General features: G+C 38.9%; 1 protein-coding gene and 2 long non-coding RNA genes across 4 annotated transcripts; 2 read left to right on the top strand and 1 right to left on the bottom strand.

The window, feature by feature from the left end:
• On the top strand, window positions 1-23779 carry LOC136251721 (vacuolar protein sorting-associated protein 41 homolog). The gene is made up of 7 exons (XM_066044152.1): window positions 1-163; window positions 488-542; window positions 599-663; window positions 1085-1160; window positions 1956-2017; window positions 2207-2281; window positions 23642-23779. Exons 1-7 carry the CDS (start codon window positions 80-82, stop codon window positions 23762-23764), a joined length of 540 nt encoding a protein of 179 aa, XP_065900224.1. The 5' UTR covers window positions 1-79; the 3' UTR covers window positions 23765-23779.
• LOC136249336 (uncharacterized) lies at window positions 4816-10345 on the top strand. 2 transcript variants are annotated; one of them, XR_010698163.1, is made up of 6 exons: window positions 4816-5111; window positions 6377-6461; window positions 7705-7751; window positions 9573-9611; window positions 10054-10154; window positions 10205-10345. It is a non-coding gene; the product is annotated as an uncharacterized lncRNA (long non-coding RNA). The 2 variants fall into 2 exon arrangements; XR_010698164.1 differs by lacking the exons at window positions 6377-6461; window positions 7705-7751 and having other exon boundaries at window positions 4821-5111.
• Window positions 15563-22206, bottom strand: LOC136249335 (uncharacterized). Its single transcript, XR_010698162.1, has 5 exons — window positions 21942-22206; window positions 18423-18469; window positions 16305-16343; window positions 15754-15854; window positions 15563-15703 (listed from the first exon to the last, which is right to left on the bottom strand). It is a non-coding gene; the product is annotated as an uncharacterized lncRNA (long non-coding RNA).
• Window positions 23780-24873: the final 1094 nt, after the last annotated feature.

Raw genomic sequence — 24873 nt, 5'->3', positions numbered from 1 at the left:
TCTACTCATGTGATATGCTGGATAGTATTTAGATGCGTTATTCCAAGAGGACAGCAAATGTGGTAGTGAGTATCATGAGATGCAAGTGGAGTTGTACGCCAAATTTGATAAGGACAAGCTCCTACCATTTCTGAGACTGTGTAACGATATTCCTCTACAAAAGGTTTGTGCTTGCATATACGTAGGCTGTGGTTGTATGCATATATAGTTGATTGCTTTGTTTGAGTACCCTATATAAACATGATGTATTAAGACATTAGTTTTGTACACACACACACACACACATGGATGTGTTTAAATAGCACATTATGGATACCACACTTAGACCTTATTCTCGGCTTTAGACTATTAATCAACTATAGTCAAGGTCTCAACTTTTGGTAGCATATTTGCCAGTTTAATTGCTCTACATTATTTTCACAGATGTACACAGTAGTATTTATCTTACTATGTAAACAGAGTCTTGTTACATTGTGTTTACCTGTAGGCACTTGATGTGTGTGATCAGTTCCAACTTGTGGAGGAGATGATATTTTTATTAGGTCAGCTAAACCATGTGAGCACTGTATGTGTTTATGTACCTGTTTGGTATACACAGGTCGTATGGGTAATATACAAGAAGCTCTGAAACTGATTACAGAACGTTTACAAGATGTTAATAAGGTGAATCCAAAGAGGAACACCCTAGTGTATCAAGCTTTAATAGTCACAATAGAAATGTGTGTACATTGTATGCTTATCCATACAATACATGCGTGCATACATACATATGTACGTACAAACATACATATGTATTGAGTAGGAGGGATATATGTGGTAGCTGCAGTCTGTTTGGCTCCTACATGTCATATGGGTAACAGGTGGCCCAAAAGAACTGTAGAGGGTTGAAATCACATTCTTCCTAGAAGGAACCTATTGTTGTACATATGTAAGCTCGAAATATTTTACATGTTCCATGTATGTTACATGCACTATGGAGGTCATATGGTACATGCATGTAATATATTTCAAGCTGGGATAGTAATGTTTATGTATGACAACTGTGTTTGTATGTGTACACAAATATGTTATATCAACACTGTAGGCTATCCAATTTGCTATGGAGCAAGATGATGAAGATTTGTGGGAAGACTTGATCAAGTATTCAAGAACGAAGCCTAGTGAGTAGAGTGTATTTGATACAACAATTTGTGATTCTAGCTTTTCAATTAGACACAGAGAGCCCTAACAGAACTGACACTCTCCCACTACAGTAGTATGCCACTAGAACAATGCAGTTAAAGTTAGTTAGGTTTTGAAAATGTATTTGACTAAATCATTTTCTATGAAAGAAATTAGATTTAGCATTAATTCTGCATCTGGTGATCCACTTGTTTAGTGTGATATTGTTGCACATTCAAATACAGTAGATAATTGCACTTCAAATACATGAACAACACTCTGTATGTATGTAATGGACTAATGAAGCCTTGATGTCCATGCTTAAATATATGGATGATTCTTCTCAAGCACATATGTGGAATAAATTGAACAGCAGCCAAAGATCCGTGGGTTTAGTAATACAGAAATGGTGATATTGGAAAAGTTAATGGCCGTCTCTTCCAATCCCTCAATTACCTAAGTTTGTTTGGATACTGTAGACTAGGTACGCATGCATAATTGTATAGTTGTAGGGTTCTCTGTCATCTGATACTTTAGTATAATGTGTGGAATGATAAACTAATTAGTTGACTAGAATTGTTTAGTAGTTGTAAAGCTTTGTAGTGTTAATTGTGTGTGGTGTTGAATAATCGTTGAAGTGTGTATGGGTCACTTGAAGCAAGAGTTCATAATATATACACTGATATATATTATGAACTCTTGCCTGAAGTAAGCACCAGATGATGAAAGTTGTGTGACAGTTTTTTATAATATGAAGTCGTAAATGCAAAATTTATCACTATGTTTATTTTCAGAGTTTATTACTGGTTTATTGAACAATGTTGGTACTCACATTGATCCTACTAAACTGATAGAGGTAAGACTGTGTACTTGTGTGTTTACATGCATACATGTACAGGTATGCATATGTACATGTGTATATATGCATGCGTGTGTGTGCGCACGCGCACGCGTGTGTACGTGCGCGTGTGTGTATGTGCATGCGTGTTATGAGTATACCTGCACTTGTGTCTCTATGTGTTACACAGATTATTGTCACCCACAGCAAATTCCCAGTCAAGTTGAGATACCACACTTAAGGGATTCTCTAGTCAAGCTACTACAAGACTTCAGCCTACAGGTACATCACATCTATTATCATTTCACCCACCTAAAGTGTTCACAGCTCCCCCACCTGTACTACTACTATACATTGTTAATAGTACAACACAACTTGTAGTGTATAGGTGATTGTATTGAGGGTACTCCCACCATTGTCATATGGTCAAGGTTTCTATCTGGTAACTGCTAAGGAAAATCTTGTGTATCAATTTGTCTACCTGACAAGTATACATTGTGTAGGTAATGGGCTATTTGGCTGTGTGTACCTGTGAACTTCTTAAATGTGCATCATTGGAAAGAATAATTATGTGGATAAGTGAGTGCCCTACTTCCTTTAGAATTTCCAGTTAAGGTGTGATATTTCCACATTAATTTTGTCCATTCCTTCTGTATAGTTTGTAGTGTAATCACAGTGGTTACCCTTTGTTGTTCACTAAGCCACTTAGTGGCTCTGAATGCATGCCCTTTGAAATCTGTCCATATCATCTTCACTGCAAGAGCTATGGGGCTGAATGCATTGTAATTTTTTATTCAGGAGCCAGGTCAATACCACTTACTAGTAGTATTAAACACTCATTCCTGTGAAAGAAATCAGTGGTATGGCATTCAATATAGATTATATGCAACTCCTCACTTAATAGCGATTAAACAGAGGGGCTTCCTTCTTTCAGACATCTGCCACTTTGTGTGGCTTTCTTAACTAAAGAAACAAACACTACATTATGCATATCTCTGGGAAAACCGGTCTTATCGCCCATTTAAAAGTATCGAGAAACGCTGGTTTTAAACATTCAGAGTGTTGTGGCTAGAGGTTATCTCAGTGATCATTCATCATAGAATATAGTGGCTAGTCGAAACTTAGCAACTACATCGAGCCTAGCTGTACCTGTAAACTAAAACTAAAGCCTTCAATGTAAAGCTCTGTGCCACTCAATATATCAAGTAAAACGTTTTGTATCTGAAATGACTGGGCCACAAAGCCATGAGCAAACCCTTTCCTATGATATTTCCCAGGCAATGTGCGAGTTAAACCTGAGCAGCACCTTTGAAACACCCACTCTAAAGAAGTATATTTTAGCACAAAAGGTTTTAGATGCCTGAATAATTGGAAAATTTTTACTAAAAGTGCTCAGTGGTTTACCTTTACTTGCTGAGTAAGCACATTCTCACATCTCCATTTTGACACCCACTAACAGGTGACTACATGTTCTGTCCTCTCAGTAGTGTTCTGTTAGTGATGTTAATATTCACTACTAGATTGTAGTGGAACACTTGTTTGATATCACTGTGGAAGTTAATTGCACAACAGCTACTCTAATGGGTGATGAGTGTAATTACCATTATCCATCAAGATGGTTGGTATTGTCAAGAATTTCTCTTAGAATTGATAAATACAGCGATGCAATTATTGTGAGCATAATCTTTACCATGCATTCTGTTGAGAAGTTATTTTAATAGCAGTGGCTTGTGTATAGTAAAGTGGACGTCACAGCCTCTGAATAAAAGTTGTGGTTTTTATTTGGAGGTTTGATATGATAATATTATCAGTTTTAGATTATGGCTGAGTTAGTATATACATAGTATCAAAAAGATATTTAGGTATATTTTTAGCCTTCAGTATGACCTGTGATGATACTCAAGATGGATAACACAGTTCACTACACATTTGTATTTTTCTGTGTTAAAGTAAAGTTAAATCTTCATTTATACAATAAGGCACATCAGGTTTCACAAGTTCTTGGTAGCTGCATGTCGAACATTGTCAGCATTTGTCTATATGGTATTTGGTTCCATTTACAATGTACGAATGATTGTTAAAAAGGTTGAACCTCTGTCAGTTGCTCCAACACATTTTGGTATGATACCAGTCAGTTATGCTTCTGTATTTTATATGCCCCGTCAAGACCCTGGTAGAAATCACAGGCAATGAAACTGGCATTTGCAGGTAGGCCTTTAAGGCCACCTTGATACTGTATGAGGCCATATATTGCGGGTCCCATGGGTGGTCTTATTATTGTACTATCAAATACACATCAGTGAAATATTGGTGCTTGTAAAGTATGCTGAGTTCAAAAGTACTAGGGTCATTGTGTGATCTGAATTCCAGATCCTAAGATGTCTCCAATATATTTGTGGGTGTATAAGGATGTGTACAATATCTAGGTATGTTAATACAATGGTTGGATGTATAGATACATGAATTTTGCATAGAAAATTAGATTTAGTTTGTTAGTTCCTACATTCAATTTCCCTTTTGAAAATTCCAATCCACAAATGGTGGTACATCTATATGTATGTACAGGACTGTATGGTAGTGTTGGACAGTGTACTGATATAACACTTAGTAAAGATGTGTGTCAAGTACCTGTACCTGTTTATTGATAAAGATAAGAAATAGTCGTACACTAACTAATCTTATATACCATACACAAGTACTTTATTTGGTGCTATTGTTCTTAGTGTTCAAACATATACAGATCCGTGTATTTTGGGGCCAATTATAAGTCTAATATTACAAACGGTAAAGTAAATAGGCGCTTCGCGCGCTGCGCGCGCGAAGCGCCTATTTACTTTACCGTTTGGTCACTAGGACATTAGGCAATTGGAATTCGCAAATTCCAATTGCATAAGTTTCAATGCTCAAAGTTTAAGAATTTATAAACACTGCTGACCTGGTTTGTTAACACGTCGAGGCGTTAATTTCCTCTGTTCCTGACATGGCAAATAATTAAAAAGTTTGCGTTCATTCAGTACGCACGTGATGTAGTGGTACCAGGCTCTGTCCAGAACTCAAGTCTACCCCCAAGGAGTGGTCAGCACACAGAGAAAACTGCTCAAACGGACTAAAGGTAAGTAGGATAAGTAGATACACACGTTGAGATTATATTGTTTTGAAAGGCTAGTGTGGTACCAGACTACTTTCTCTAAATAAAATGCACCAGTTGGCGTGGCTATGGTAGTCTTGCGTAGACCAGACAGAATTTTTTCTTAGTGTGTGAGTGCGGAATAAGTGGCCAATCAGCACCCACCATAGAGCTGGTGAAACGTTACACAGAAATTCTATGGGAAGTGTACTAGATCACTTATTCCCCACCCACACACAAAAGAAGAAAGTCGGTCTGATCTTAGCTATATTATAGTGAGTGATGTTGAAATGGGCTCCTTCACCCCATTGGTATTCCCTACTTTTTGGGGGAATGGGAGGTGCGGCTAGTATTGCTTACAAGACGTTAGCATTTCTGCCTGCTGCTTAGAAAGACCAGTAGTGTAGTGTCCTGGATTAGATGCTCCACCAGTTTTTCTTTATTGTAACCCTGCCAGTCCAGTTACTATCGCAGCACTTGACCTTGCAATGTGTGAGGGTCAGGTGCATGCTTCCATCACATGTACTTCAATTGATGTTTCTTGTTTATTTACTTGTTATATTTCAAAAAAAAAATTGCGCAAAAAAATAAATCCAGTAGTATTGGCTACCAACTTTTTTAAAAATGTGGGTTGTGGAGTAGAAAGAGCAATAAATGCATTGTATACAAACTGGTTAAACCTCTACCTTATCCCATCACCATTGTATGGCATGCGTATGGGTTTAAGTCTCCACAAAGGACTCGACTGTATTGTTATTAGAAGTAGACAGCATGTCTATACTACCTACTGTCAAGGAGGTGTCACTCTAATGTATCCTGTATTGTACGATCTTCATCCTTTAAACAAGGGATTTTTGGCATAGGACAGTACAAGCATCATTTCAAGTAGCACTTTTACATTCCATAATTGTAACGTGATCTTGGAAACCTACCTTTTTGGTTTATTTTCTGTTTAATAGCTTAAATGAGGTATTGGGTGCTTATCTATCTTGTGTTAAAATTTTAGTTTAATATCCTGAAACGTGGCTGGTTTACTGTCCGGTACATTACAAACTAGTGCATTAAGGTTTGTGAGTGATTAAGGGTGACAAGTGGTGTTTACCAATAATTCCATACATGGTCTGATATAATCACTGAAGCTCCTAGGAAAAAGAAGCTTTGGGTGGGAAACTTTACAGCACGAAAGTTTAATAGTTGCTTTTATCCAAACAAATTGTTGAAATTTTCATTTAAGTTTTTGCTGTATGTAGAAGTCAAGGGTCACGACAAGTCCAATGGAAGTCACTGCAAGGTGATAGGAGCAACTACCATCGAGTCATCGACCATTTTATAGAGGTATGTAATAAAAAGTTTGCAGGTTCCCTACCAGAAAGTTATTTTCATGGCCTCACCATGTAACATTAGGGTAAAACTCTAGGTATCATTTTAATCCTTGTTCCATCACAAGTAGAATAATGTAAATCGCATAGCCATAGAATGGATGCTTCAAAAGTTACAGTGCTCTATGCAAGGCATGCGTATTTATTAAGTTTAAATCCAGTTTTCTTGATTATGCAGGTTTAAGGGTTAAGTGTTGCTAAAGGTAAAATTTTCACAAATACAGTGGAACCTGTCTATAATGGTCACCTTGGGACCAGATATATCTGGCCTTTATATGTGACCCGGTCTGCGAAAAGGGGTCTTATAGCCTTTTCAATTACATGTACTTGACTACCTGTAACTTGACTTGTAAATGTGGTATCACCTTGAAATTAGATCCCCTTATACCCCTAATATAGCACTATCGCTTGGTGTAGTATGAAAGTGATACATTGAAAACATGAGGAGTTACGGTTAGTCAAACTTGACTATTTGGAAAGGCTATAAGACCCCTTTTCGCAGACCGGGCCACATATACAGGTGGCTGTTATAGAGAAAACCTGCATAAGGTGGTCAGCAACATTTTAGTGGCTATGACCGTTATAAATGAGTAATTATTATAAAGAGGCTCGCGCCAACCGCAATGTAGTAATATTTTAGTACAGAAATGGCAAGGTGAGCCTGTTATGGATGTTGGTTATAGCTATTGAATACGATTAAGCAATGAAGACTGATAGATTATATAGTATTCATTGAAAGGCAGGAAGTGTGATAATCGCGCATTAATTGAAATGATGCCATGGTGCCAGGAAATTTGCTTAACAAGCCACCATAAAAGGTAGCGACCGCTATACGAAGAAGAAAGTTATGTATACAGTGATTCATGGGCAAATTCTTGGTTGGCCGTTATACGCGTTAGACAGGTGACCGCTTAATGCAGACCACAATGCATACATTTGTATTGGAAAATATTTGGGACCTCATGACCATGGCCGTTATACAAAGGTGACCGCTTAATCCAGGTGACCGTAACACAGGTTCTACTGTACTACCCAAATGTATTACTCTCTATGGGAGGTCTAAATATTTCAAGGATAAAATTTTGCTGATAACCCCCCCCCCCCAACACTGCACAATCAGCAAAAAAAAAAGTTTCCCCTTGAAATATTTAGGCAATACGGTATATGCAGTGTAATGCACTTGATTTATTTTTTTGTAGCCAGATGATAGAGCACTGGTATCACATACCCAGGAAAAATTCTAATTGTAAGTTTTTTTAACTGTTAAATGAAAGTATGAATATACTCATTTGATAGTTGTTCTCCACACTACATAATGCCCTTGACTTCTCTACTACTCTAGATCTTTTGTGTCACAAATTCTATTTGTATATTGTATCATTGTCAAGTTTCATGGTAGTGAATTATTCTTCCCTAAGATTGGCCATGCATTGTGACATATTTAGTGCATGCTTGTAAGTTTAAACTCAGTGTGCTCCTGTACAAGTCCGTCCCGTCCAGTTATTTAATGAGCTTTATCCACAATTGCATCATAGCACAAAAATGGCAATAAGAGTGGGGATTGTTTGTACAGATAGCCATTAGAAGGGATAACTTTTGAGATTTTCCTCGTTAAGAAAGTGAGAGAAATCTCTGGTAAGACTTGTTTGTTAACTATCTTTCTATGTAGAAGCATGCACAGTTGCTCTTCTCGAACACTCCAGATCTGGTTTTGAAAATAAAACCAGAGCTAGGTAAGTATCTAAAAGTGTGAAAATGCATTCCCCGACAGAATTTTCTCCTGCTGTCTTCATGGCAAACATCTCAAAAGCTTATCCCTTCCAATGGCTCTGTACAAAGTACCCCCACTTGTAATTGTGAATGAAACTCTTTTGGGACCTTTGAAATGTAGCCCACCTAACTGTGCTAGTGATGACGTGGTATAACAGGAAGAGTAAAATTAATGCTAGATGGCATGTTATGCACAGAAGTATCTTCTAAACTGTTTTATAGTTTAACTATCTTGTTTTTTCTCGCCAATCCTCTCAACAAAGCCTCAAAGCTGCTCTTCATTTTCATTCACGTTCGTAAGGGACATACCCACTTTCAACTCAAAGGGATAAGCTATTCCTGGAAGTCTACAAGGCCTGTACCAATGTTTTTCAGTTATTAAATGCCTGTAAAACTTGAAGAGAAAGTAAATCAAAAAGTCTAAGGAGAGTCGTGTCACCCATGTTTCAGCCTGCCAGAAAGAAATCACAAAGTTTACTCGTAACTGTTTATTACAAACTTCATTTCGCTTTTCTTACGTACAAGCTGCTTTTATCATTTAACGATTTTGCTCACGTTGGTGCGTATGGACCAACATAGATAAGTAGATAGGCATGCACACACACACGCACACACACACACACAGTGACCCACACACACTGCACACACACACACGCACACACACACACACTGCACTACACACACACACACACACTACACACACACATGCACACTACACACAGACCATCACACACACACACATGCACTTGCTACACACTACACAGAGACACACACGCGCACACACACACACACACACACACACACACACACACACACACACACACACACACACACACTGCACTCACCACACACATACTACACACACACGTACACTGCACACACACACACTCTACACACATACTTTACACACAGACTTTCTACATACTACACAGAGACACACACGCACACACTACACTAAGGCATGCACACGAACACTACACACATACCACACACTACACACACACACACACTACAAACATACCCTACACATACATGCTACACACACACACGCACACACCACACACGCTATAGTAGTGTCATGTAGTTTAGCAACAGTAGACACATGTACACAGAGACACATGTAGTCATAATGTAATGCTGCTACATGTGTCTCTGTGTATGTGATACATGGATACACATGTCTCTCACTACATGTTTCTCTGCGTAGTGTCATGTACTATAGTAGTGTCTGTAGTTTGCATACTGCAGTTTCACACCCATCCCAGAGTCTAATTTTTATTACATCTCTTTTTTACAGACATGCTACTGGACACCCAAGAATTACATGTTACTGCTGGTGAGTGTACTTATACGCTATACACATTTATTGGGTTTGACAAATCCGACATGAAGCAAGGCCATTTGGTCTTTAGCAGCTTTTTGGTCTCATTCGAAACTCTGTGGAAGTGAAACAATATACAGTCACTGTAACGGATTGCATTTTAAAATGTATATCCTATAGTATGATAATACTGTATAGTTCTGCAACCTCTCTCCATGAGACTCGGACATTTCTCCTGTGGTTTATTGAAGCTCAAGCTCCTGAGTAGTGCACAGGCATCCCAGCTCTGGTTTACTGGGTGGCAAGTATTGTAGCTGTGCTTCACATGGCTCTGCTTTTTTTTTGCTTTGTTGATGTGCGTGTGTGCGTGTTGGATAATGTAGTCCAAAAGTATGTGTGTGCATGTGCTTTCTCCATTTTCCGTTTTGTTATATCACGTTCAACTCTAACTTTGTAGGTGTGCTATAAGAATCTGGAGATGTATGTGTTATAGAGAAGACACCAAGGAACAAGATGGTCGATTCGAACCATGCTAGACACAGTGTAGTGTTTCTCAATGTAAGCTACATTCTGTTCTGTGTTGCTGCTTATTATCATGTGTACTGCAGGTCATCAATACTCTTGAGAACTGTTTCCTAATACTGCTAAAGGATATTGTGACAAACTTGACTTTTCACGTGTAATGTGTGCTATGAAATAGTGTTATATAGTTCATTCAGAGCTTTGTTAAGAATTCCAATTTATACTTACGGTTTGTTACTGGGGTTTTGCATAATATGGAGCTACACCGTTCAAACTCTTGATAATGTACCCAATGATGACACTACTACCTAAGATGACACTACTAGCTACTGTACACCATGTAGGGTGATATAAGGGTGTTTGAGTAGGTGGGGCACCACTTTTGGCTGAATTATGCAAAAAAAAAATTGCAACTCAATCTTGATGAAACAAAAGGTAGAAACATGCGACACTTGGTGTTTATTTATAATGGCAATTCAGGTTAACTTTTTCCGTATTGAGTGCCTCTAAATAATCATTGTTGTGTTTAGCTTTGTTTATGTGTCTCTGTAGCTACCTTGGAAACATTCTTAAACTGTATTATGAAGGTGCTTATTGATCAGTGTATTAGGTCCCTATTACCTCTGAGATAGGATAACCTCCTTGTAACAGTAAAATATCAACAAACTTGCAATTGGTTGGTCCCAAAGTGTCTGTTAAATTAATATAATATTAATTATATAGAGGTTATACTGTAATGTCACTATTGCTGCCAAACATGACACCACTAGTTACACACTGTAGAATGATAATGTCACTATATAGTTAGCCAACATGACACTATTATAGTTGCACACTGTAGTGTGATAATGTCACTATAACAATAGTTACCTAACATGACACTACTAGCTATGCACTGTTTGGTAATAATGTCACTACATGACACTACTACTTACACACTGTAGGGTGATAATGTCACTACAAGACACTACTAGTTACACACTGTAGCATAACACTACTAGTTACACACTGTAGGGTGATGATGTCACTACAAGACACTACTAGTTACACACTGTAGGGTGATAATGTCACTACATGACAATACTAGTTACACACTGTAGCATAACACTACTAGTTACACACTGCAGGGTGATGATGTCACTACCAGACACTACTAGTACCACACTGTAGGGTGATAATGTCACTACAAGACACTACTAGTTACACACTGTAGGGTGATGATGTCACTACAAGACACTACTAGTTACACACTGTAGGGTGATAATGTCACTATATGACACTACTACCTACACACTGAAGGGTGATGATGTCACTACAAGACACTACTAGCTACACACTGTAGCATGACACTACTAGTTACACACTGTAGGGTGATAATGTAACTACAAGACACTACTAGCTACACACTGTAGCATGACACTACTAGTTACACACTGTAGGATGATGATGTCACTACATGACACTACTAGTTACAAACTGTAGGGTGATGATGTCACTACAAGACACTACTAGCTACACACTGTAGCATAACACTACTAGTTACACACTGTAGGGTGATGATGTCACTACATGACACTACTAGTTACACACTGTAGGTTGATGATGTCACTACAAGACACTCCTAGCTACACACTGTAGCATGACACTATTAGTTACACACTGTAGGGTGATGATGCCACTACATGACATTACTAGTTACACATTGTAGGGTGATGATGCCACTACATGACACTACTAGTTACACACTGTAGGGTGATAGTGTCACTACATGACACTACTACTTACACACTGTATTGTAGGGTGATGATGTCACTACAAGACACTACTAGCTACACACTGTAGCATGACACTACTAGTTACACACTGTAGGGTGACAATGTCACTACATGACACTAATAGTTACACACTGTAGGATGATGATGTCACTACAACACACTACTTGCTACACACTGTAGGGTGATGATGTCACTATATTGTTACGTACCCAACATATATGACACTAGTTATTGTGGCATGTTGGGACATTACATCACCATACAGTGTGTAACTAGTATTAGCTGTATTGCCATGCTGTGAGATTATCACCCTACATTGTGTAGCTAGTAGTGTCATGTTGGGTAACTATAGTATAGTGACATCGTCACTCTACAGTGTGTAACTAGTAGTGTTGTGTAGTTACATCATCACTCTACAGTTTGTAACTAGTAGTGTCATGTAGTGACATTATCACTCTACTGTGTGTAACTAGTAGTGTCATGTAGTGACATCATCATACTACAGTGTGTAACTACTGAGTAGCGTCATGTAGTGACATTATCACCCTACAGTGTGTAGCTAGTAGTGTCAAATGGTGACATCATCACCCTACAGTGTGTAACTAGTAGTCTCATGTAGTAACATCATCACCCTACAGTGTGTATAATAACTAGTAGTGTCATGTTGGGTAACTATTGTTATAGTGACATCATCACCCTACAGTGTGTAGCTAGTAGTGCCATGTATTGACATCATCACTCTACAGCGTGTAGCTAGTAGTGTCATGTTGGGTAACTATAGTATAGTGAAATGATCACCCTACAGTGTGTAATTATTAGTGTCATGTAGTGACATCATCACCCTACAGTGTGTAACTAGTAGTGTCATGTAGTGACATCATCACCCTACAGTGTGTAACTAGTAGTGTCATGTAGTGACATTATCACTCTACTGTGTGTAACTAGTAGTGTCATGTAGTGACATCATCATACTACAGTGTGTAACTACTGAGTAGCGTCATGTAGTGACATTATCACCCTACAGTGTGTAGCTAGTAGTGTCAAATGGTGACATCATCACCCTACAGTGTGTAACTAGTATTCTCATGTAGTAACATCATCACCCTACAGTGTGTATAATAACTAGTAGTGTCATGTTGGGTAACTATTGTTATAGTGACATCATCACCCTACAGTGTGTAGCTAGTAGTGCCATGTATTGACATCATCACTCTACAGCGTGTAGCTAGTAGTGTCATGTTGGGTAACTATAGTATAGTGAAATGATCACCCTACAGTGTGTAATTATTAGTGTCATGTAGTGACATCATCACCCTACAGTGTGTAACTAGTAGTGTCATGTAGTGACATCATCACCCTACAGTGTGTAACTAGTAGTGTCATGTAGTGACATTATCACTCTACTGTGTGTAACTAGTAGTGTCATGTAGTGACATCATCATACTACAGTGTGTAACTACTGAGTAGCGTCATGTAGTGACATTATCACCCTACAGTGTGTAGCTAGTAGTGTCAAATGGTGACATCATCACCCTACAGTGTGTAACTAGTATTCTCATGTAGTAACATCATCACCCTACAGTGTGTATAATAACTAGTAGTGTCAGGTTGGGTAACTATTGTTATAGTGACATCATCACCCTACAGTGTGTAGCTAGTAGTGCCATGTATTGACATCATCACTCTACAGCATGTAGCTAGTAGTGCCATGTATTGACATCATCACTCTACAGCGTGTAGCTAGTAGTGTCATGTTGGGTAACTATAGTATAGTGAAATGATCACCCTACAGTGTGTAATTATTAGTGGCATGTAGTGACATCATCACCCTACAGTGTGTAACTAGTAGTGTCATGTAGTGACATCATCGCCCTACAGTGTGTAGCTAGTAGTGTCATGTTGGGTAACTATAGTATAGTGAAATGATCACCCTACAGTGTGTAATTATTAGTGGCATGTAGTGACATCATCACCCTACAGTTTGTAACTAGTAGTGTCATGAAGTGACATCATCACCCTACAGTGTGTAACTAGTAGTGTTATGCTACAGTGTGTAGCTAGTAGTGTCTTGTAGTGACATTATCATCCTACAGTGTGTAACTAGTAGTGTCATGCTACAGTGTGTAGCTAGTAGTGTCTTGTAGTGACATTATCACCCTACAGTGTGTAACTAGTAGTGTCTTGTAGTGACATCATCACCCTACAGTGTGTAGCTAGTAGTGTCTTGCAGTGACATCATCACCCTTCAGTGTGTAGGGGTAGTAATGTCATGTAGAGACATTATCACCCTACAGTGTGTAACGAGTAGTGTCTTGTAGTGACATTATCATCCTACAGTGTGTAACTAGTAGTGTCATGCTACAGTGTGTAGCTAGTAGTGTCTTGTAGTGACATTATCACCCTACAGTGTGTAACTAGTAGTGTCATATATGTTACAGTGTGTAGCTAGTAGTGTCTTGTAGTGACATTATCACCCTACAGTGTGGTACTAGTAGTGTCATGCTACAGTGTGTAGCTAGTAGTGACATCATCACCCTTCAGTGTGTAGGTAGTAGTGTCATGTAGTGACATTATCACCCTACAGTGTGTAACTAGTAGTGTCTTGTAGTGACATCATCACCCTACAGTGTGTAACTAGTAGTGTCATGAAGTGACATCATCACCCTACAGTGTGTAACTAGTAGTGTCATGCTACAGTGTGTAGCTAGTAGTGTCTTGTAGTGACATTATCACCCTACAGTGTGGTACTAGTAGTGTCATGCTACAGTGTGTAGCTAGTAGTGACATCATCACCCTTCAGTGTGTAGGTAGTAGTGTCATGTAGTGACATTATCACCCTACAGTGTGTAACTAGTAGTGTCTTGTAGTGACATCATCACCCTACAGTGTGTAACTAGTAGTGTTATGCTACAGTGTGTAACTAGTAGTGTCTTGTAGTGACATTATCACCCTACAGTGTGTAAGTAGTAGTGTCATGTAGTGACATTATTACCAAACAGTGCATAGCTAGTAGTGTCATGTTAGGTAACTATTGTTATAGTGACATTATCACACTACAGTGTGCAACTATAATAGTGTCATGTTGGCTAACTATATAGTGACATTATCATTCTACAGTGTGTAACTAGTGGTGTCATGTTTGGCAGCAATAGTGACATTACAGTATAACCTCTATATAATTAATATTATATTAATTTAACAGACACTTTGGGACCAACCAATTACAAGTTTGTTGATATTTTACTGTTACAAGGAGGTTATCCTATCTCAGAGGTAATAGGGACCTAATACACTGATCAATAAGCACCTTCATAATACAGTTTAAGAATGTTTCCAAGGTAGCTACAGAGACACATAAACAAAGCTAAACACAACAATGATTATTTAGAGGCACTCAATACGGAAAAAGTTAACCTGAATTGCCATTATAAATAAACACCAAGTGTCGCATGTTTCTACCTTTTGTTTCATCAAGATTGAGTTTGCAATTTTTTTTTTTGCATTATTCAGCCAAAAGTGGTGCCCCACCTACTCAAACACCCTTATATCACCCTACATGGTGTACAGTAGCTAGTAGTGTCATCTTAGGTAGTAGTGTCATCATTGGGTACATTATCAAGAGTTTGAACGGTGTAGCTCCATATTATGCAAAACCCCAGTAACAAACCGTAAGTATAAATTGGAATTCTTAACAAAGCTCTGAATGAACTATACAACACTATTTCATAGCACACATTACACGTGAAAAGTCAAGTTTGTCACAATATCCTTTAGCAGTATTAGGAAACAGTTCTCAAGAGTATTGATGACCTGCAGTACACATGATAATAAGCAGCAACACAGAACAGAATGTAGCTTACATTGAGAAACACTACACTGTGTCTAGCATGGTTCGAATCGACCATCTTGTTCCTTGGTGTCTTCTCTATAACACATACATCTCCAGATTCTTATAGCACACCTACAAAGTTAGAGTTGAACGTGATATAACAAAACGGAAAATGGAGAAAGCACATGCACACACATACTTTTGGACTACATTATCCAACACGCACATACGCATATGCACACACTAACAAAGCAAAAAAAAAGAAGAGCCATGTGAAGCACAGATACAATGCTTGCCACCCAGTAAACCAGAGCTGGGATGCCTGTGCACTACTCAGGAGCTTGAGCTTCAATAAACCACAGGAGAACTGTCCAAGTCTCATGGAGAGAGGTTGCAGAACTATACAGTATTATCATACTGTAGGATATACATTTTAAAATGCAATCCGTTACAGTGACTGTATATTGTTTCACTTCCACAGAGTTTTGAATGAGACCAAAAAGTTGCTAAAGACCAAATGGCCTTGCTTCATGTCGGATTTGTCAAACCCAATAAATGTGTATAGCATATAAGTACACTCACCAGCAGTAACATGTAATCCTTGGGTGTCCAGTAGCATGTCTGTAAAAAAGAGATGTAATGAAAATTAGACTCTGGGATGGGTGTGAAACTGCAGTATGCAAACTATAGACACTACTATAGTACATGACACTACACAGAGAAACATGTAGTGAGAGACACGTGTATCCATGTATCACATACAGAGACACATGTAGCAGCATTACATTATGACTACATGTGTCTCTGTGTACATGTGTCTACTGTTGCTAAACTACATGACACTACTATAGCGTGTGTGCATGTGTAGTGTGTGTGTGTGTGTAGCATGTATGTGTAGGGTATGTGTGTAGTGTGTGTGTGTAGTGTGTGGTATGTGTGTAGTGTTCGTGTGCATGCCTTAGTGTAGTGTGCGCACGTGTGTCTCTGTGTAGTATGTGGAAAGTCTGTGTGTAAGGTATGTGTGTAGAGTGTGTGTGTGTGTGTGTGCAGTGTACGTGTGTGTGTAGTATGTGTGTGGTGAGTGCAGTGTGTGTGTGTGTGTGTGTGTGTGTGTGTGTGTGTGTGTGTGTGTGTGTGTGTGTGTGTGTGTGTGTGTGTGTGTGTGTGTGTACCTGTATGTAGTGCAGTGTGTGTCTGTGTGTCTCTTTGTAGTGCGTAGCATGTGTGTGTAGTGTGTAGAGCGTGTGTGGTGTAGTGTGTATTTGTGTAGTACGTGTGTATGTGTGTATGCAGTGTGTGTGTTTCTGTGTGTAGTGCAGTATGTGTGAATTAGTGTGTGTGTGTGTGTGTGTGTGTGTGTGTGTGTGTGCGTGTGTGTCTCTGTGTAGTGTGTAGCATGTGTATGTGTGTGTATTTGTGTAGTATGTGTGTATGTGTGTGTGTGGTGGTGTGTGTGTAGTGTGCATGTGTGTGTGTGTGTGTGTAGTGCAGTGTGTGTGTGTGTGCGTGTGTGTGTAGTGCAGTGTGTGTGTGTGCAGTGTGTGTGGGTCATTGTGTGCGTGCGTGTGCGTGTGTGTGTGCATGCCTATCTACTTATCTATGTTGGTCCATACGCACCTACGTGAGCAAAATCGTTAAATGATAAAAGCAGCTTGTACGTAAGAAAAGCGAAATGAAGTTTGTAATAAACAGTTACGAGTAAACTTTGTGATTTCTTTCTGGCAGGCTGAAACATGGGTGACACGACTCTCCTTAGACTTTTTGATTTACTTTCTCTTCAAGTTTTACAGGCATTTAATAACTGAAAAACATTGGTACAGGCCTTGTAGACTTCCAGGAATAGCTTATCCCTTTGAGTTGAAAGTGGGTATGTCCTTTACGAACGTGAATGAAAATGAAGAGCAGCTTTGAGGCTTTGTTGAGATGATTGGTGAGAAAAAACATGATAGTTAAACTATAAAACAGTTTAGAAGATACTTCTGTGCATAACATGCCATCTAGCATTAATTTTACTCTTCCTGTTATACCACGTCATCACTAGCACAGTTAGGTGGGCTACATTTCAAAGGTCCCAAAAGAGTTTCATTCACAATTACAAGTGGGGGTACTTTGTACAGAGCCATTGGAAGGGATAAGCTTTTGAGATGTTTGCCATGAAGACAGCAGGAGAAAATTCTGTTGGGGAATGCATTTTCACACTTTTAGATATTTACCTAACTCTGGTTTTATTTTCAAAACCAGATCTGGAGTGTTCGAGAAGAGCAACTGTGCATGCTTCTACATAGAAAGACAGTTAACAAACAAGTCTTACCAGAGATTTCTCTCACTTTCTTAACGAGGAAAATCTCAAAAGTTATCCCTTCTAATGGCTATCTGTACAAACAATCCCCACTCTTATTGCCATTTTTGTGCTATGATGTAATTGTGGATAAAGCTCATTAAATAACTGGACGGGACGGACTTGTACAGGAGCACACTGAGTTTAAACTTACAAGCATGCACTAAATATGTCACAATGCATGGCCAATCTTAGGGAAGAATAATTCACTACCATGAAACTTGACAATGATACAATATACAAATAGAATTTGTGACACAAAAGATCTAGAGTAGTAGAGAAGTCAAGGGCATTATGTAGTGTGGAGAACAACTATCAAATGAGTATATTCATACTTTCATTTAACAGTTAAAAAAACTTACACTTAGAATTTTTCTCGGGTATGTGATACCAGTGCTCTATCATCTGGCTACAAAAATATAAATCAAGTGCATTACACTGCATATACCGTATAGCCTAAATATTTTGAGGGGAAACTTTTTTTTGCTGATTGTGCAGTGTTGGGTAGTACAGTGGAACCTGTGTTACGGTCACCTGGATTAAGCGGTCACCTTTGTATAACGGCCATGGTCACGAGGTCCCAAATAATTTCCAATACAAATGTATGGATTGTGGTCTGCATTAAGCGGTCACCTGTCTAACGCGTATAACGGCCAACCAAGAATTTGCCCATGAATCACTGTATACATAACTTTCTTCTTCGTATAGCGGTCGCTACCTTTTATGGTGGCTTGTTAAGCAAATTGCCTGGCACCTGGCATCATTTCAATTAATGCGCAATTATCACACTTCCTGCCTTTCAATGAATACTATATAATCTATCAGTCTTCATTGCTTAATCGTATTCAATAGCTATAACCAACATCCATAACAGGCTCACCTTGCCATTTCTGTACTAAAATATTACTACATTGCGGTTGGCGCGAACCTCTTTATAATAATTACTCATTTATAACGGTCATAGCCACTAAAATGTTGCTGACCACCTTATGCAGGTTTTCTCTATAACAGCCACCTGTATATAAAGGCCAGATATATCTGGTCCCAAGGTGACCATTATAGACAGGTTCCACTGTATTTGTGAAAATTTTACCTTTAGCAACACTTAACCCTTAAACCTGCATAATCAAGAAAACTGGATTTAAACTTAATAAATACGCATGCCTTGCATAGAGCGCTGTAACTTTTGAAGCATCCATTCTATGGCTATGCGATTTACATTATTCTACTTGTGATGGAACAAGGATTAAAATGATACCTAGAGTTTTACCCTAATGTTACATGGTGAGGCCATGAAAATAACTTTCTGGTAGGGAACATGCAAACCTTTTATTACATACCTCTATAAAATGGTCGATGACTCGATGGTAGTTGCTCCTATCACCTTGCAGTGACTTCCATTGGACTTGTCGTGAATTTTTGTATCAGGCAATATATGATTTACATGAGTAATCCCACAATCAAAAGTAAGCATGTGGCAAGAATTATGAAACACGGAGACTTGACTTGTCGATATTCATCACTTCATAATAAGTAAGCCACTGTAGTCACAGTGCTCCTCCAAGTAGCCCAGTGGACTCACTTTTTAAATCTATGTGTGTTTGTAGGCTGTAAGAATTAAGTTATCTCACCTAGTGTCACCATGCGAGTCCATATTGTGTAAACATGCATTTTCGAAAAGCAGATTTAAGGGTTAACCTTGAAAAGAAATATTTAGGCTATACCTAGTAGTAATACCCCCACCTTTGATGTTGGCCATGAAAAACAAATTTATAAGGTGTCTGTATAAGGAATGAGGCGTCTGCTCTAGTACATTGCCTGCCTTATGATCTCAGGGTGGTTGACGATCCACAAAAGTTGGATTTCTTACCAAGAGTATACCTTGACCCTTGACTTCTACATACAGCAAAAACTTAAATGAAAATTTCAATTTGTTTGGATAAAAGCAACTATTAAACTTTCGTGCTGTAAAGTTTCCCACCCAAAGCTTCTTTTTCCTAGGAGCTTCAGTGATTATATCAGACCATGTATGGAATTATTGGTAAACACCACTTGTCACCCTTAATCACTCACAAACCTTAATGCACTAGTTTGTAATGTACCGGACAGTAAACCAGCCACGTTTCAGGATATTAAACTAAAATTTTAACACAAGATAGATAAGCACCCAATACCTCATTTAAGCTATTAAACAGAAAATAAACCAAAAAGGTAGGTTTCCAAGATCACGTTACAATTATGGAATGTAAAAGTGCTACTTGAAATGATGCTTGTACTGTCCTATGCCAAAAATCCCTTGTTTAAAGGATGAAGATCGTACAATACAGGATACATTAGAGTGACACCTCCTTGACAGTAGGTAGTATAGACATGCTGTCTACTTCTAATAACAATACAGTCGAGTCCTTTGTGGAGACTTAAACCCATACGCATGCCATACAATGGTGATGGGATAAGGTAGAGGTTTAACCAGTTTGTATACAATGCATTTATTGCTCTTTCTACTCCACAACCCACATTTTTAAAAAAGCTGGTAGCCAATACTACTGGATTTATTTTTTGTGCGATTTTTTTTTTGAAATATAACAAGTAAATAAACAAGAAACAGCAATTGAAGTACATGTGATGGAAGCATGCACCTGACCCTCACACATTGCAAGGTCAAGTGCTGCGATAGTAACTGGACTGGCAGGGTTACAGTAAAGAAAAACTGGTGGAGCATCTAATCCAGGACACTACACTACTGGTCTTTCTAAGCAGCAGGCAGAAATGCTAACGTCTTGTAAGCAATAATAGCCGCACCTCCCATTCCCCCAAAAAGTAGGGAATACCAATGGGGTGAAGGAGCCCAATTCAACATCACTCAGTATAATATAGCTAAGATCAGACCGACTTTCTTCTTTTGTGTGTGGGTGGGGAATAAGTGATCTAGTACACTTCCCATAGAATTTCTGTGTAACGTTTCACCAGCTCTATGGTGAGTGCTGATTGGCCACTTATTCCGCACTCACACACTAAGAAACAATTCTGTCTGGTCTACGCAAGACTACCATAGCCATGCCAACTGGTGCATTTTATTTAGAGAAAGTAGTCTGGTACCACACTAGCCTTTCAAAACAATATGTGACTGTCTCTGGGAAAACCGGTCTTATCGCCCATTTAAAAGTATCGAGAAACGTCGGTTTTAAACATTCAGTGTGTTGTAGCTGGCCAATGGTGGTAGGTACGCATACAAAATTTTCACACGTTTCACAGCAATTTCTTACCTTCCTGATCATCCACTGAAGAAGTAATCAGCAGCTAAGTTTCCCGCCATTTTAGATAGTTTTTAAACCGAGGTTGTCTGTATCAGGCGAGATCCAGAAGGGTGGGAGGCGGGGGCCCTGGAAGGCGGGCGAGATCCAGAAGGGTGGGAGGCGGGGGCCCTGGAACGCGGGCGAGATCCAGAAGGGTGGGAGGCGGGGGCCCTGGAAGGCGGGCAAGATGGTGTTCAAAAATTGAAAAGAAACGTGCTGGGATGAACTGGGCCAAGTTATAGGCCACTCAGGGCTCAGAACTGGCTAAAATGAAAGGAAATTTACAGCACAAGTCATTGTCCAACACCACGGAGCTGTACAGCCACACACAGCCATCACCTGGTTGGCCAGGGCTCCATCAAGACCCCAGATCACTCGTACGGCTCGCCACTGTGCTCTGAAAAAGCAGCCAGCAAAAGCAGACCACTTCACTCTGGTCGACTGTGGCAGTGAAACTTGATAGTGCATTCATTAAGCTTTGTGTTTGTGTGAAAAAATCAAACTTCCTGTCTTGGGCGATAAGAACGGTTTTCGTAGATCCAGTCACATATAATCTCAACGTGTGTATCTACTTATCCTACTTACCTTTAGTCCGTTTGAGCAGTTTTCTCTGTGTGCTGACCATTCCTTGGGGGTAGACTTGAGTTCTGGACAGAGCCTGGTACCACTACATCACGTGCGTACTGAATGAACGCAAAATTTTTAATTATTTGCCATGTCAGGAACAGAGGAAATTAACGCCTCGACGTGTTAACAAACCAGGTCAGCAGTGTTTATAAATTCTTAAACTTTGAGCATTGAAACTTAAGCAATTGGAATTTGCGAATTCCAATTGCCTAATGTCCTAGTGACCAAACGGTAAAGTAAATAGGCGCTTCGCGCGCGCAGCGCGCGAAGCGCCTATTTACTTTACCGTTTGTAATATTAGACTTATAATTGGCCCCAAAATACACGGATCTATACATGCTTGATGATTTTATAACAGAATACGTACATGCATACAAAATTATAACATTTGCGATAATTTTGCCATTAAGCCGTGAAAAAATTAATTTAACGATCACTCGACTCTATCTGAGGAAAGGGGAGACAAAAGCTTTAGTCATACACCTGTACATCTACATTAGGCTAAGTATTAAGGTGATTGTACTTGATCTTTTTGCTCCACTTATCCACTTTATATACTGTGACATGTGTGCAGTGTAATGCTGTGGGAAGAAATTATAGCAACGATTTGAGGTCTACATAGAACCATTGGTCAGTGATCTCTTTAATATCCCACTATGTCATGCTTGTGTGCTCAGTAGAGTTTTTGTGCAGATGGGTACCATAATTGGTGTTTGATTGGGTCACTTTGTTTCCTTATTCTCTACTACCTTTCTTGATGAAACATTTCCTGTCTATAATTTTGGCATGATATTACTTATGGTGATGAATTATCCCTATGACTCTGTGTATAGTGCTGTGTGCATGTACGTATATGTCATAGTACATGGTGCTACTGTAAAAGCAGAAATGTTGGTGAGGAGGATATTTGGTGTAGCTATGTGGCTTCTCGTTTACAATGATGTATAGACGCTTACCTTGTTGCCTATGTACTGGCCCACATTCTTGAGAGACTCTTGTGTAAAATGTAGGACAGAGATTTACTCAATCCATAGCCACAAGGAAACGAAGTGGTTGGGCACATTATCTGTGCAAGATATCTCCACTGTATGTATCTTTGTTTCCTTCTAGCAAAAGTGTAGAACGTTAACCTGCGATCAGTTTCTTGCTTGATCTTGTGCCTGTTCAATTGACTAAAATATAGAAACACTGCTAATTCTGTGAATGCTATCCCACTAGGAACCTGTGAGAAGTTAAAGCCTGTGATACAGGGAGTCAGAAACATATAACTAAATATGTAGAATGCAGAAATAAATCCCAGACCCAGTAGTGACTTGATCCCCAGTCTAGGCATGAGCCAAGGGAACCACAACAGCTTGGATCTGATATCTTCTCTGTATTCAACCTGCACTTAAACATTGACTTCTCACCAGCAAATGGTTATGCCATCCCACTAGGGTACCTGTCCTGTGAGAAGGCTAAAGCCTGTGATACTAATAAAATATGGCAAGATTTTAATGTGATGATTTTGTTAAGTGCCTTCCAAATCACCAATTTTAATTTTACTCCAAAAATTTCTGCTCATATATAGTGTAGTATATAGTGTATACACGGCCCAGTATACACGTGCATATATACGGTATGTACAAATCTTCTGTTTTACTACTGTTGTTTTTTAGATTGCATTACGTGTAGGTTGCAAAAAAATTCTAGTCAAGGACAGGTATGTCAGTCTGTATATTGTGTATGCTGTATGTAGTTCACTATGTGTGTATGTGCAAGTTTGTCTGTGTGTATGTTAGTTTGTACACATCCTACAGAGTTGAAACCGAACTTGTGTGTAGTTCTATACCAACACAACGTTGAACAGTGAAAAAATCAAGCGTGTAGCCTTAGCCATTATAGAGTTATGCTTGTCTGAAGGCATCAGTCAGTTACTCAGTCAGTCAGTCAGTCAGTCACTAGAAAATTCCATTACATAATTTTTTTAAATTCCATAGCAACTTGTCGAAAGTAGGGCTGGTACGAAGCTTCAAATGCTTCGTGGGTTCGAAGGTTAAGTAAACTTAAAATTATAAAAGTATCCTTCGAAGCTTCGTAATGCACTCATAGTCTACGAAAGAATTACAAATAAACATCGTTATCTTTATTGCAGCTGCTTATTCCTCTTGCGTGATCAATGTTTGTATCTTCGCGATCCATCTTCATCTGCCATGCCCATTTTTAAACCATTGCAGTTCAGCTTGCTACCATAGTTGCAGCCTTAAAACACCTTATAAAGTGATAGATAATGCATGGTAAGCATACTTTTAGCCATTAGTTGGTGTTTACCTGTGCAAGATTACAGTATAGCGGACACACCCATTTGCAATTGATCGATTGCATCATTCAGTGCTGCCGCTATGCACTTTCCAAATGCTTAAATAAGTTTAGAAAGGTAAAACCTAAGAAATATGTGAATAAACACAAGAAAGCCTGTAACTTGAAAGCTAACACCGAAGCTTCGAATGTTCGAACATTTTATTAGCGAATATTCGAAGGTAAATTTCTGTATTCATCCCAGCCCTAGTCGAAAGCATTTCGGGTCAATCTTAAGGTTTGGTTTTACCTAGCCAATACTGCCTCATCGTCACCTGGGAAAAGCAAGGCTGGTTTTTGGGTGATGTTTTTTTCATGGGCCACGCCCACACTTTTGTGGTCCCTATTATTCAGTACTATCGTACTGTATGATTTTTTTTAATGCATAAAATTACTTTGAAGTGTTTGGAGTCAGTTGAATCTATAACGTACTGTGAATGCAGGTAAGCATATGGCTATAGTACCGTCAGAAATATTTAATAACTCATGGATGTAATTACACACAATCTTGAAATCTGGCTCATTTGTAGCACTGCTTGACCCACTAAAAATA

Source organism: Dysidea avara, chromosome 3 (genome assembly GCF_963678975.1).
Source record: "Dysidea avara chromosome 3, odDysAvar1.4, whole genome shotgun sequence".
Taxonomy (NCBI): domain Eukaryota; kingdom Metazoa; phylum Porifera; class Demospongiae; order Dictyoceratida; family Dysideidae; genus Dysidea; species Dysidea avara.
Note: the sequence above shows the minus strand (reverse complement) of the source record. Positions and strands in the feature narration are given on the sequence as shown.